The 15,000-nt window shown below is 46.3% G+C and overlaps 2 protein-coding genes across 2 annotated transcripts in view; one reads left to right on the top strand and one right to left on the bottom strand.

The window, feature by feature from the left end:
* The window catches only part of cntnap1 (contactin associated protein 1), a gene marked incomplete at its 3' end in the record, with an annotated part of 25,892 nt that extends 20,270 nt beyond the window's left edge, over nt 1–5,622 (top strand). The window contains exons 14-24 of the mRNA XM_084448954.1: nt 1–48; nt 131–258; nt 347–520; nt 1,406–1,624; nt 2,049–2,288; nt 2,528–2,767; nt 3,219–3,346; nt 3,469–3,562; nt 4,378–4,608; nt 4,696–4,740; nt 5,438–5,622. The exon at nt 1–48 is cut by the window's left edge and continues 109 nt beyond it. Coding sequence (XP_084305080.1) covers nt 1–48; nt 131–258; nt 347–520; nt 1,406–1,624; nt 2,049–2,288; nt 2,528–2,767; nt 3,219–3,346; nt 3,469–3,562; nt 4,378–4,608; nt 4,696–4,740; nt 5,438–5,622 — 1,732 coding nt within the window. The remainder of the gene's footprint in view (nt 49–130; nt 259–346; nt 521–1,405; nt 1,625–2,048; nt 2,289–2,527; nt 2,768–3,218; nt 3,347–3,468; nt 3,563–4,377; nt 4,609–4,695; nt 4,741–5,437) is intronic.
* A 3,876-nt stretch (nt 5,623–9,498) lies between these two features.
* ezh1 (enhancer of zeste 1 polycomb repressive complex 2 subunit) overlaps nt 9,499–15,000 on the bottom strand; it is a 17,164-nt gene continuing 11,662 nt past the window's right edge. Inside the window, exons 15-20 of the mRNA XM_084448335.1 lie at nt 13,616–13,794; nt 12,890–12,985; nt 12,622–12,703; nt 11,402–11,482; nt 11,185–11,269; nt 9,499–10,881 (exon numbers count right to left, since the gene is read on the bottom strand). Of these exons, the coding sequence (XP_084304461.1) occupies nt 10,821–10,881; nt 11,185–11,269; nt 11,402–11,482; nt 12,622–12,703; nt 12,890–12,985; nt 13,616–13,794 (584 nt within the window). The 3' untranslated portion in view covers nt 9,499–10,820. The remainder of the gene's footprint in view (nt 10,882–11,184; nt 11,270–11,401; nt 11,483–12,621; nt 12,704–12,889; nt 12,986–13,615; nt 13,795–15,000) is intronic.

The raw sequence follows: 15,000 nt of genomic DNA on the forward strand, positions 1-15,000 counted from the left end.
CGCCGACGCCAGGTTCCACTGCAACTGTGACGCAGACTACCGCCAATGGTGAGAGAGGGAAGCCATTTAGGATGTCTTTCCTGTTTCTACTTTCCATATGTTGAGGCTAATCTTCCACTCTTGTATACAGGTACTCAGATAAGGGCTATCTGGACTTTAGAGACCATCTTCCCGTGAGGAGAGTGGTGGTGGGAGACACCAACCGAACCGGCTCAGAGGCTCACTTCAGCCTTGGGCCTCTGCGTTGCCACGGCGACAGTGAGTACAACAACACTCCAAGATGGCGTCCGTTTTGGTGGGTTTCGTCCCCTGTCTTGATGACATGTTCACCCCCGTCCCCTCTCAGGAAACATCTGGAACACCATAGCCTTCACCAAGCCCACCTACATCACCTTCCCCACCTTCAGACCGGGAAACAGCGCTGACATCACCTTCCACTTCAAAACCTACCGGGACCACGGCGTCATCCTGGAGAACACAGACGACCACCGGCGCAACTTCATACGCATAGAGCTCAACAGTGAGTTACAACAACACCGACGCAACTTCATACGCATAGAGCTCAACAGTGAGTTACAACAACACGGGGGCGGCTGTAGCTCAGTTGGTAGAGTGGGTCGTTCAATGATCGAAGGGTAGGTGGTTTGAATCCCAGCTCCGACTGTCCACATGTCAAAGTGTCCTTGAGCAAGGCACCTAACCCCACATTGCTACCAATGAGCAGGTTAGCACCTTGCATGGCAGCTACCGCCATTGGTGTGTGAATGGGTGAATGAGAGGCCATTGTAAAGCGCTTTGAGTGCCACTAAGGTGGAAAAGCGTTATATAAGTGCAGTCCATTTACCATTTAACACCTTCACCAGAGCAGTGGCTTTGATACACGAGACCAATTCACAGTCAGACATGAAACACTATGACATCACATTCTCTTACAGATGGGATACTGTTCATGTTTAACTGTCGTCTGACTACCTCATCCGCTGCTTCCATGTCTTCTAATCCTCTTATTCCTTTCTTCCTCTTGTGAAGAAGTTGGCTGCTGCCATGAATCTGTAACAATTGTGTTTTTGATGCATAGTATAGCTACAGGCCTGTCCGCCTAAGAGACTGTTAAAATAAGAAAGCATTGCTCATGTTAGAGTGTGAGGGGGTGTGCAGCTGCAAGGCTTAATGTCCGGAGAGATGAAGTTGGCAGAATGCCCAGAAAAATGTGTGGTAACGGTATTTTCCGGTATAGGGGATCTGCCCTGTCTGCCTCTTCACGTTTTGATCCTCCAGTTCTCTGGGGATTAGACCACCACCTGGCGCTGCTCTCTGGCGGAACGTTTGACTCCGGCCCACCAAACCTAGACGGCCATTTGGAATCCTGAATTTATAATCTTCCTCTTGTTGTCCCCTCTTCTAGCCACCCACGACCTTGCCTTCGTCTTCATGGTTGGGGACGGCATTGTGAACGTGACGCTGCATTCCCCTGTCCCGCTCAATGACAACGAGTGGCACTTTGTCCAGGCTGAGCTCAATGTGAAGGTGGCCAGGCTCAAGGTGGACTACCAGCCCTGGGCGGTCACTCGCTTCCCCGGTCAGACCTACCTCACCATGAAGTTCACCAACCCCCTCCTCATAGGTAGGCCGCCTGCTGGGTCTGAGGGAAGCATTGCTTCAGGGGGTTCGAACGTCCTGTTAGTCTGCACAAGTGCATTTCACCAGTACCAAGTCAGTCGATGAATGAATGAGTCAATCAATCAACCAATCAACCAACCAATCAATCAATCAATCAATCAATCAATCAATCAATCAATCAATCAATCAATCAATCAATCAATCAAACAATCAAACAATCAATCAATCAATCAATCAATCAATCAAATATTCAAATAATCAAATAATCAATCAACCAAACAATCAACCAAACAATCAATCAACCAATTAATCAACCAATCAATCAATCAATCAATCAATCAATAAGTAAATCAATCAATCAATCAATCAAGACTTGTGGTTACAGTATGATGATGTGTTAAGCTCATAGTGTTGTCTTATATAACCAGGCGCAGCCAATCGGACTGAACGGCCATTCCTGGGCTGTCTCCGGGGGTTACGGATGAATGGCGTTACTCTGGACCTAGAGGGGCAGGTGAACGAGGAGAAAGGGATTCGGCGGAACTGCACCGGACAGTGTCTCAACGCCACCATACCGTGTCGAAACGGCGGTCAGTGTATAGAGGGATACGCCGCCTACACCTGCGACTGCAACAACACCGCCTTCGACGGCTTCTACTGCCATAAAGGTGAGAACTTACAGTACTATATATATATATATATATATATAGAGAGAGAAATATATATACAATAATAATAATAAATTCTTATTCTTATTCTTATTATATAGTAAATAAGTATTGGTGGGTTAGCTATGAATACACAGGAGTTATTAACAGGGCAAATTACCTTAAAATATATATTCCATCAAAGTACATTTCACACAGAAAAATACATAACCCTTCTCTGTATTGTTTCCCTGTCTCAGACATCGGGGCCTACTTTGAGATTGGCTCGTGGCTGCGCTACAACATACGGAAGAAGCCAATATCTGACGAGGCAGTGTGGGCCAACTGGCTGGACCCTCACTTCCGTAACTTCAGCCTGGGCTACAATGACACCAGCGACGACATCGAGTTCAGCTTCAGCACGCTGCACACCCCGGCCGTGCTGCTGTACATCAGCTCCTTCGACCACGAGTACATGGCCGTCGTCCTCAAGAAAGACGGTAGGAGAGCTGCCTCGTCCTCATCGGGCTGAGAATGTTACAGTTCAGATTGTAGTCAAGCCCCCTTTTTTTTCGGTAGAGTCATACCACAAAAAGGGTGGGCTTGGTGTGGGTGTCTGGGGCGGCTGTGGCTCAGTGGTAGAGCGGGTCGTCCGATGATCGTAGGGTTGCCGGTTCGAATCCCGCCTCATCCTGTCCACACCAAGCCCACCCGAAGTGTCCTTGGCAAAGACAATGAACCCCAAATTGCTCCCAATGAGCAGGCTAGCACCTTGCATGGCAGCTGCCGCCATCGGTGTGTGTGAATGAGAGGACATTGTAAAGCGCTTTGGATAAAAGCGCTATATAAGTGCAGTCCATTTACCAAAAAGCAGTGTATTTACCAAGGTATACTGTCGATAGATGGAATCAGTGTGAACGCTTAAAGCGATGAGTGTCTGATTCTCCACAGGAAGTCTAGACCTGAGGTACAAGCTCGGGCTGATCCCCCACAAGTACCAGCTCACCTACAGGAACTTAGCGGACGGATACCCGCACTACGTGAACATCACCAGACACAACAGAACCATCAAAACACAGGTGCACCCCGATCGGACAGTCACACCTCCACTCTCCGCCGATTAAAATATGACTGGCGTTCTACAGCATGTATCAGTTTCATCTGAAGTACCGGTCGCATGCCCCTGTCTGTTGTTTAATAGGTGGACTACATGGAGCCCCTGATTGAGAAGATCACTCTGGTGGAAGACTCCAGGTTTGACTCACCCAAGTCCATGTTCCTCGGGAGAGTAATGGGTGAGAGAGCTTTGTCCATTAAGCCTTGATCATTAATGATAAATGATGGACTTTGGATAAAAGCGTCTGCTAAATGACTGTAATGTAATGTAATGTAATGACTTGTGATATTGAAGATTCAAACAGGAAGGAAGACAGGAAGGAAGTAGTACACCAGAACAGAATTGTAGATCAGACTCAATCAGACTTATTGAGTACAACAGCAGACAGGATCCCGGGTCAATCACAGACAGTACAGGGTACTCAGTGTGATCAGACAACATAGCATTGAGTTTGTGCAGCTTTATAGTCACGGTGTGGCTGATTCTATACATAGTTCAGTCTTACGCCCTTATCCATTGTGTGCATTAGTGCCTTAGTTGGCTTTTACTGATTGCACCTGGTCTGCTAGAGTCTTGACCATATGTGTCCTAGAGATGGGAATAGCTTAGCTCTGTTCGATTTACTGCACTTGTTGTTTAAAAAAATCCAATATATGCAATAAATAGGTCCAGGGAGTCATAACTATCTGTACAGAAAATATAGTCAACGGGGTAGTGCCTGTGGAGCAAATGCAGTTTCTTTTTATTATGAGCGAAGTCGGCCCGACACCCTGAACTGCTATATGGAGTGAAAACGCCCACTTGTTTATATCTGATACGCTGCGCCACTGCCCCATCTAGTGTCCGAAAGAAATCGAACCGAGCACCTTTAAGAACAGCAACGATAGACAGGACGATAGTCAGCAGAAAAGAGTCATCAGAAAACCTCTTATCAATTAAGAAATGTTTTGATTCACACACAATTTGATATATATAGTTTTCTTCCTTCCTCAGAGGTGGGTGATATAGACTATGAGATTCAGAGACACAACGCCCCAGGTTTCATCGGCTGTATATCTGGGGTGAGGTACAACATCTACGCCCCTCTGAAGGCCCTGTTCCGGCCCAACGAGACTGACCCTCCGGTCACTTTACAAGGCTTTGTCTCAGAGTCCATCTGTGGGGCCTTCCCGCCTGTCCTGGGATACGTCCCCTGGGAGGTGGACCCCTGGTTCACTGGCATAGGTAAGACTACATGTCCCACAATGCACCCTGGTGTACTGAATGTCGAGTTTTGGTTATTAATTCAGTTCACTCACTTCTTCATTCCAGAATATTACTATATCCATGACGATCTAGGCCTGTTTTGGTTGACAGGTGAGTCTTTGTTTTTTTTGTCATATACGTACGTATATACAAATTATGGTCATTCAGCCAGCGTGTTCGCGGCCATATTATGGTAATGCTCAACACAGTGGCGGGGATCTGTATCCAACTTTGGGGGGGACATTTACATTGAAATTTTGCAAGAGTATTTTTTTGGGGGGGGGACATCTTTCTATGCGGCTGTATGGTCATTTGAACGCCACTAACCCAATCTAAATATTGGAGGGGACAATTTCAATGATCTCGAATATTGGGGGGGACATGTCCCCCCTGACCACCCCAGGATCGCTGATTAGTGTGCAGGAGTACTGTCCACTCACTGACCTCCCCTCGGGTCACTGGGCCTATTGGGGGGGACATGTCCCCCCTCGGCGATTGATGTCCACCTCTTACCAATTTGCTGCTGTTACACATCTCGTCTCCTAAAATGGCGTTGATGATGTCAGATGAGCAGCTCTCCTGGCCGAGAACTAACTGTGCTGCAATCATATTGATTGAAAGGGATATTATCTAAGGACATATCTTTTCTCAGGAATCAATGAAAGATCGGCAGCACAAATTAAAATAGATGTATCCACTTCCTATAGATTTGTTCAGGCATTCCTACTCTGGCTTAAAAGCAGTGCTCTGTTTATAGCCGTGTGCCGTTTGTTGAACTGTTGGTGGTTGCTCTGTCCTCTCTCCTCAGTGGTCGTCCTCCTGGCCGTGCTGCTGCTGTTCGGAGGCCTCTACAGCATTTATATCTTCCTGTACCGCCAGAAGGGCAGTTACCATACCAACGAGCCCAAGAACCTGGAGTCCCCCGGCAGCTCCAGGCCCCTGACTGAGACCCTGCGAAAGGAGAAGAAGAACCTTCCGGAAATCGAGGAATAATTTAGGAGCGGCTAGCATCCAGGGGCCTGCGGGTGGGGGGGGGGGGGGGGGGGGATTTGGCTTCACAAATACCTGTAATTTCTTTTGTAGCACCACAAATACCTGTAATTTATTTTGTAGCACCACAAATACCTGTATTTCTTTTGTAGTTCCTATAACTTATTTTTTTCCGTTTCTTTGTTACCTTTTGGTAGTTTTTCTCCTGTGATCTGACGCCTGCTGCTCGATGTATACTACTTTGATGGGTTCTATTTTTGCAGGGTAAACGTTAAAATCAAGTCTCACGGTGCTGCGGGGTGGCCAATCGAAACGCCTCGTCAGAGCAAATCAAGCCAGTCAGAAGTGTCCACCTCAGTCTGACAAACACGTGGATTCAGATTTCGATTGAGGGAGTATAATTTCAAGTCACTAGTCAGGTTTTCAGGCCCATTTCTGATAGAACAATGCCATTGATTGTATAATCATGACAATCCTTCCGGCGGCCATTTTGATAAACATAGCTTCCTGGCACTTCCTGCTTTGACCCGGGAGTCAGGTTACACAGCCGAGAGATTGCGCAATATACTGTACCACAACAATGACATTTGTGAATACGAACCAACAAAGGATGGGGTTCATAAACAAGCCCTATTTCTTTGTTGCTTTAGACCAACTGAAAATACAGTATACTACAAAGCATGGGGCTGGTAAGGCTTTGAGACGATACAGTTAAAGAAGGTATATTCATATATATTTGTTATATTGCAGCCTATGAATTGAATTTGCATACCTATACAAAAAGAGGAATACTTTAACGGAATACAGATTTATCATAGTTTCAGTAGATAGCAGCTTTGCAAATCAATGTATGCTGAGATTTCTAACAAACTAATTCCAGCTTCTGATATTGAAATGTGAAAAATCGAATGCATCTGAGCTGCCGGCTTAGGAAATAAGCTGTTTATCACAATCCTCCGAGCAAAACATGGTGACGGTTGATCTCGGGGAGGCTTCTGAAGGCCTGGGGCTGTAGTAAAGGTTTCACCAGGACTGCTGCAGATATGGAGAGGAGGCGGAACCAGGGACACGACTATCATTGCTCTGATTGGCTGAACTGACTCTAACCAGGGACACGACTATCATTGCTCTGATTGGCTGAACTGACTCTAACCAGGGACACGACTATCATTGCTCTGATTGGCTGAACTGACTCTAACCAGGGACACGACTATCATTGCTCTGATTGGCTGAACTGACTCTAACCAGGGACATGACTATCATTGCTCTGATTGGCTGAACTGACTCTAACCAGGGACACGACTATCATTGCTCTGATTGGCTGAACTGACTCTAACCAGGGACACGACTATCATTGCTCTGATTGGCTCCCTGCTGTTCAGGCCCAGAGCTGTAGTCTGAGCACGGGGCCGTGATCCAGGCATCAAACTGTCACAGTGACCCAGTTCCACAAGGACCCGTCAACCAGTTCCTGCTCAACCAACATGAACGTCTTCTCAACGAGGTTCTCAGGGGGGCCGTCTGGAAAAGCAAACACACACACACAAATGCGCACACTCCCACACACACACACAAATGCATACACTCCCCCCCCCCCCACACACACATACAAATGCATACACTCCCCCCCACACACACACACAGATACACACACACTGATACAAATGCACACACTCCCACACACACACACACACACCTTGTCATTTATACCGTGTAGAGGACCACCACAGTGTAAATGCTGCGTCTGCTGTAGGACAGTGCCGAGTCATCACCGCTGCTTCTTAGCTGCTTCAGGGTTCAATTAAACGTCTCTCTTCTCTGGACCAGGATGGTTGTAGTGAGGAAGAGGAGGGAGACTCCATCAGAGTGTGGTGCAACCCCAGCTTTACCGTAGGACAATGACATCATCACCCAGCGCCATTCGAAGCTAAAGCACTTATGTAAAAAAAGAGAAAATAGTCTTTTCAATTATAAGCTATGCATTTCTAGAGCATGATGATCGCACTTTGCAGCAAAACGCAATAATATCAGACGCTTCCAGCACAGAGCACCTCAAAGGTTTTTGTGTGTGTTCCATTTGCAGAGGCGTGCCGCACTTACATCTCATACATACAGTATGTATACATGAATATATAAATAAGGTATTCGACTTTTGTTATTCCTATGGTTTATATGAATCAAGTTAACCTCATTGGAGGCGGAGGGATTTGAAAGTAGATCCTGGTTGTGATGTGGGCAGACGTGCAGCTCTTGCTCCGCGCTGTGGCGGCGGGTTATTACTACTGCAGGCGTGAAGGGTAGGGATGTACCTGCCCTCTGCTGTAGAAAAACACTCACTTCAGATTCGGTGTGGAAACGTGCGCTGTGAGCTGATCTGCCACCACAACAGGAAGGAGCTGCTCTGACCACTTCCTGTAGAATGTAGACTGATGTCTGATCATAGAACACGCTTTAAAACATGGATCATCATTTAGCCTGTTGCTAACAACAGTTAGGGCTACTGTATAAGCTTAATGAAAGCTATTTAGGTGGTAAACTTAATGTGAAATCTTCATTTTAATCACAGGCATTAAAATGTATGAAAAAATTTATAGCTCTTTAGAATTGGCCATAACAAATGAAATAAAATAAAAAAGGGCCACACCTGGCTCTTTTCCAAGCCATATTTATAAGAATGTGCCGTTTGAAATACAATGAATGGTGTAGTGTTGGGGTGAACAGAGGTATATGCTATTCATGAACAATAAACAGGATTATGTGTTCGTTAGTTGGACAGATGGAAAATCACCTCTTAGTGTTCATATTAGACAAGTCAAGAGCTTGGCTCAAATATGCTTTGAAGCCTTCAAGGAATCAGTCGACTTATTACTGTAATATGTAAATGTATACGCTGTAATGCATTTCTTTTTGAGTAAATGCGTAATCCATGCGTGGTCCCTGGAGTGTGTGCGTGTGTGTGATTGAATGTACAGTATACATGTGTAGGTTTGTGTGGTGACAGTTTGTCACCAGAATCCCCTACTGATGTAAGTGTGATGAGAACCACGTGTGTGCTGAAGTGAATGATCCAACTCGCGTGCAGTTGCTGTATATCCACCAATAGCAGAAGAGAGAGCAGGTAGAAGAGTTACAGTATGTCCCCATGGCTCCTCCCCATAGAGTTACGGGTCCACCAACCTTGGTGCTCTGTGTAGACAGACTTAGACTAGCAGACAGGTTAGTCGTTGGGGTCCAGGAACTTGGGGGGGCAGGGGCCTCTACAGACTCTGAACTTGGGGGTCCAGGGGCCTCTCTACAGACTCTGAACTTGGGGGGCCAGGGGCCTCTACAGACTCTGAACTTGGGGGCCCAGGGGCCTCCCTACAGACTCTGAATTTGGGGGCCCAGGGGCCTCTCTACAGACTCTGAACTTGGGGGCCCCGGGGCCTCTACAGACTCTGAACTTGGGGGGGGGGGCAGGGGCCTCCCTACAGACTCTGAACTTGGGGGCCCAGGGGCCTCTACAGACTCTGAATTTGGGGGGCCCCGGGGCCTCTCTACAGACTCTGGCAGGAGGCACCAGTCAGAGACCGACTGCAGTTGCGTTTGTGACCGTACTAGAATTTTTTGTGTTTTCCTTCCGTAGTATTGGTTTTGTAATACTTTCGCTGTAAATGACCATAACTTTAAATCATAATAAAACCAAACTGTCACTTCAATAAAGAGGCTGAAGGAAATACAAATGTGTTGTTTTTCCCTTTAGTCAAGGTACTGCATATTAAATATAGCTAAAAATACTTTACAGTTGAAATGAAAGCATGTTACTGTATGATAATGTACTGTAACACAGCACTTGATACCATTTTCACAACTTATTTGACTATTCAAGACAAGGCACTTGTTATAATGTATAAAGTTATATTTTCATAGGCATACATCATACATAACATAAATTCCATTTAGTTTCAGTCATCATACAGAAAGATCTCATGTCAAAGTGGGACTTTGTGTTTTGGATTAAGGTAATAGCAGGGTGAATATCAGCCCTGGATTCATTACAATCAAATGGAGGGGTTTACAACCATCCAAGTGGGGCACTTACTATTTGGTCAAATATATTTTTTGCTTTTCCCATGACGGTAACCCCACAATGGTTACCTGTAACACAGTTTTGTCCATTATACAATATTGTACACAAACTAAAGCCCATTGCTTTCTGTTCAGATTAATTTGGCACTTTCAGTTTTTTCAGGGAAGACTATATTGTTGTGTTCTTGTTTGTTTCGTGAATAGAGTCAGAGAGCCTGACAAATACACTGACTGCTCAATGCTTTTTGTGAGTAAGTATCAGAGCGTTGCTGTGAGTACCAGCGGCCGGCCAGGCCTAACTTGGAGCTGTAAAAGGAGAGGAGGAATGAGATCTCCCATCATCGGAGTTCACATTCAGTCAGTCGGTTTCTCCTACGGTTGCCTATGTCTTCAGAACATTGATATATAAATGCGGATATTACTTATTTCACTAGGTATGAAGAGGTGTAAATGCTAGCCACAGAGAGGGAGAGGTCACAGAGCTTAGCGTTCGGCGGGCGTACCTCCGGGATAAACGCAGCCAGACTAGTAACGACGAGGAGAACAGTTAGGGCAGCGTTACGGGATACTGACAGACTCCACAGAGCTGCGTCTTCAATGCCAAGCTGATGCTTTTTCTAATGTGCTTACGGTTTGTTTGACCTAGAGAAAACATGCACTGTATTCAACTTTCATGTAATAGACTATCAAAGCTAACTCTGCTAGCTGACAACAGAACAAAAGGCCAGATAGAAGAACAGTAACAGAACCACAGAGGGTAGAGTGATGGAGTACTGTTATCCATTACCTCTGGTTGGACCAGAACCAAACAACAACTGGTGTTGTGCCCCTTGAGACGTATAAGCCATACACTGAATATATAGAAGGTCAAGGTGCCGTTCTAAAGGCTCGTTAGGTTTCATAAGCTTACATACACACATTTGCGAGGCGGGGTTGTCCATTGGTGGGTGACGTATATGAAGAGGGGAAGTGATGTCACTGAACAGTGTTTGTCCTCCCCTTCAACATCCTGTTGACCAGCGGCCGTATCTGCAGAGCGCGGCATTGTGGGAAGGATGTGACCGTTAGCAGGTAGGTGTGGGAGGCGTGAGGGGGGGCGGGGGGGTTGAAATGCTGAGTGAATGTAGTTGAGGCTAGGTCGCTTCCAGATCTCTCTCGATCCCCACGTATTTCAAGGCATCGGCTTGGCTGTATCTTTGGAAGGAAGGGAGAGAGACAGGGAGAGTCAGCCAAACATTAAACAACAAACATCATGCACACCAATATTACTGAAAAGTATTATAATCTTGCAAGATGTCTCTCATGGTGAAAAATAGGTAAAGAAGTATCATTGAACTATCCTCTAGGAAAGATGCTCCATCGCCATTTCATAAGAGATTCTTTATTTGACACATGTAGTTATGTTCTGAAGTACGGATACTATGGACAGTACAATGCTACACTGTGCTGGGAGAAGGAGAAAAGTTTGAGAGGACCCCATGGGAGCCCTCCCTCTACCTGTAGTCAAAAAACAGCTCTTCTCCCTGCAGAATCGCCCGCTTGGAGAAGATCCCAATTCGGTGGTCTCCATTCACCATGACAACTACAACAGCAGCAAACCCACCTCAGTCAACCGTTTAAAAACAATCATTTTTTAATAATACCAGCAAACTCAACCACTCAAGGCTCTAGTTCAGCTCTGTGTGGGTCTGGATACGTTCTTGTCCGGTCTTACCCTTGGCGTAGCAGTTTGGATTGACGGAGTGGTTCGCGAAGCGGATTTTGTTCCCTTTCCGTGTGGCGTCGACGACGAAGTCTGTTGGAGACAACGGAGTCAGCTCAGCCATCAAAGACAGCATCCTCCCTCCTAGCAAGGGAGAAAGGTCTGGCCGGCTTCTTAGAAACAGCAGTCAGTCGTCGCTCACACAAACTAGAACAAACTCCACCATCCCCTGCAGCATCAGGCTTTATAACTCTCTCTAATATCACATATTTATGTTTTTATTTGTGTTTGCATTTTGTGTTTTATGCATCTCTGTATTTCGTATATTCTGCACAATTCAATTTGTAAAGATTGTGAGGCAGAATTATTAAACTCAAACTCAAACTCATCCTTCGACACAAAAACGTGTTCGTGCAAACCCTTCACTGAGACGCAGCGGGGAGAGGGGCGAGGGACCCTTACCGTTGTTGAGGTTGAACAGGAAGCTGGACATGTATTTGACCCTTAAGCTGAATCCCAATCTGAGTGCGCAAACCGCACTTGCGGCCCCTCGCACTTGTGGCCTGAGGCCTGAGCACTTAATTGACGTCAGCTGGAAGGGCCAGAGGGTGCAGGGCCGTGAATTAAATGGGACAGCACTCCCAGTTTCGCTCAATGCCCCTCCCACTTCGTTTTCATTGGCTGCCGCATTCCTCCGACGCAGAGGCTGCTCTGACGCTCCCTTCAGCTCTGCAAATTGACCGATTGACGTCTGTTTTAATTTAATAATAATTAAAAAATTAGGTTGGGTGGGATATGTTTGCAGCATGTGGATTTCAAGATAAATGTTGTGTTATCTGCAAATGTCATCATTTATGTGTGATGCACTCGGATCATGACTCGGATGCACTCAAGCACTGTGTCACATGAGACGCGGTGGGCTGTGGGTATTTTCTGCTCCTAAGTCCGTGAAATTGCAGACTTTCGGTAAGTGCGGTTACAGTGCGCAAAATGGCGGCGTGGCGCACTTGTGGACCTAGCAATTCCGTTTTGGAACTACCCTGAGCGCTTGTGGACTTAGCGGGAACGCGCATGTAAGGCCACAAGGCCGCGAGTGCTCTGCACTTTCGCCTAAGTGCGCGATTTGGGATTCAGCTTTACCGTTGTTGAGGTTGAACAGGAAGCTGGACATGTATTTGACCCTTACCGTTGTTGAGGTTGAACAGGAAGCTGGACATGTATTTGACCCTTACCGTTGTTGAGGTTGAACAGGAAACTGGACATGTATTTGTCATAGATCCTGCCGCGTCGGTCCGCTTCGTCCTGTGAGATCATCTGCAGAGACACAAATACAGTAGAAATACACCTTTTAATAAACATACAGGTCGACACAGTGAGGAAACTCATACACTCCAATTTGTCCTCCAAGTCTAATTACATTTCTCTTCGGTTTACAGTATGATGATCCGATGTTGTTCTAGTTACAGTAGATTCTGTATGAGGTGTCCGACTGGCCTTTACCTCTCCACAGTACTCAGAGATGAACTCGTTCTTCTGCACGGACTCTTTGATGAAGGTGCCCCAGCCTGCAACATCCGAGGGCGCCAGCAGGAGGTGCTAAAGAGGTCAGAGAGTAAAGGTCAGAGGACATTCGTTTCAATGAAGACGCCCAAACGGCTACTTATCTTCAGAGATAAAGCATAACTTTATTGTAGTGCTCATGACACCTGCCCCAGAGACTACGGTTGAAAATTAGCCAATCTGGCTAAACTGGCAGAAATGTTCCTTAATATGCACTGTCTCTGTATTTTGAAAACCAATACACTAAACTAAACACTGTAGGTATCCGGTCTGACTGGATTCACATACAGATTAAACGAGAAAATGATTTATAATGAAACATTTAAGTTAGCAAAATATCGAGATAAGGCATGGAACGCAAGGAAGAGAGCATTGTACCAATAGAGATTCAGGGTTAACTGTCTGTATGTATGTATCAATATATCGTATAATTTATTTATTCATCTCTTTTTTGTTCATTTGAGCTTGACCAGCGACACTGGAAACATATTTTGCATGTAAATAGATGACTTTTGTACAGAAGTAAGTCGTAAAGGTGTCTTATAATCCCATATGGGATGGGCCGTCAGTGGGCATGACACTTAAATAAAAAATTCATTAATTCATTAATTCATTCATTCATATAATGATAATCATAATGAGGCAGGTCAGCAGTGACCTCGTTACCTTCTTGAGGCCTCTCTGGATGCTGCAGTTCTTGCAGGAGACCATCTTGCTGTCCCAGTGGTCAGCTGCTCCGCAGGTCATACAGAGGTCAGGGTCGCACTCGCGCACGGCCAGGTAGCAGGGGCACTGCTTGGTGTTGCACTGGGTCTTACACCGGCAGCCCGGGAACCGGTTCTGACCTGAATAACATCCCGGGTTAACGTCCGCCGAGGGGGGAATACTCAGACATTTACTGTTGGCTGTTTGAATACGGCGCAGGAGTTACAGTCACGGAGAGATGTAACTCTTTATCCACCCCCCTGATACAAGTCCTGACAATTCACTCTTGGTGAGAAAATGTAATAGCGTTTTGTATGAATGAACAACCCTCAATGGACCAAACACTGGTCTGCCAAGTACCTCATCAATCAGTGAACTCTGCGGGCAGGTATGCTGAATTACAGCTCTGCAGAGAGCGGCGCAAAGCCCTCTGGGTAGATAAATGTGGAAAATGTACGGACACCGCTTAAAAAATGTCGGACTGCGTCAGGTTTAGCTGTGGGAACAGATTCCGAGCAGACTAAAGAGCTGCGTTCGTCCGGGTGTGTTTGTGCGTGTGTGTGTGGGGTGTGTGTGCGTGTGTGTAGTTGTCCGTATCAGTGAGTGTTTTTACTGGCAGAGCGGTCTGACTCATTGGGTTCATGCGTGGATGATGTCGTAGCCCAGGCAGTGAGCCCATGGCGTCTCTCTGATTTGTCTCCAGGGCCGCGCGGCTCACACATGTAAACCCTCGGCTGCTTCCTGTTTGGACCCCGCTCTCCTCAGCTACGGGAAAGGGAGGAGGAGGGGGGGGGAACTGTAATTCCATTAGAGAATGAATGTGCCAAAACTGAGAGTTTAAATCCAAGAACAGCCGTTCTCTCTCTCTCTCTCTCTCTCTCTCTCTCTCTCTCTACACCTCTCTTTCCTGCCCTACTGTCCCCAGGACAAGACCAGGCCAGGTCCAGCCTGGCTTATGTGCGTGGCTGGCTTGTTTCTGTTTAGGACTGGTAGGATGGAAGCTAGTCATGCCACTGAAATAGCTGTGAATTGAAATGACATGAAATAATGTCTGATAAATTAAGATAGGTCTTGTCGCCTGGACACATCAGTTCCAATGCTTCCAATGCTAATCCAGCACAATGAGAGCGGGATAGCCAGCTCATGAGCTCACAACAACTAGCAGCAGCTTCCATAACATTAATGGTAGCGGTCAGTGGCTAAAGCAGTTACACTGATGATAACATAAAGTCATCCCCACCGGGTCTTGAACCCTGATCTCCCGGGTGGGAGTCCAATGCTCTGACCACTACTCTACTTGTGCAGTGGAGATCGGAGGGTTGATTTTGGTGTCCTTCTTGATTTTG

The sequence above is a fragment of the Borostomias antarcticus genome (genome assembly GCF_949987555.1).
Source record: "Borostomias antarcticus genome assembly, chromosome: 14".
NCBI classification, from domain to species: domain Eukaryota; kingdom Metazoa; phylum Chordata; class Actinopteri; order Stomiiformes; family Stomiidae; genus Borostomias; species Borostomias antarcticus.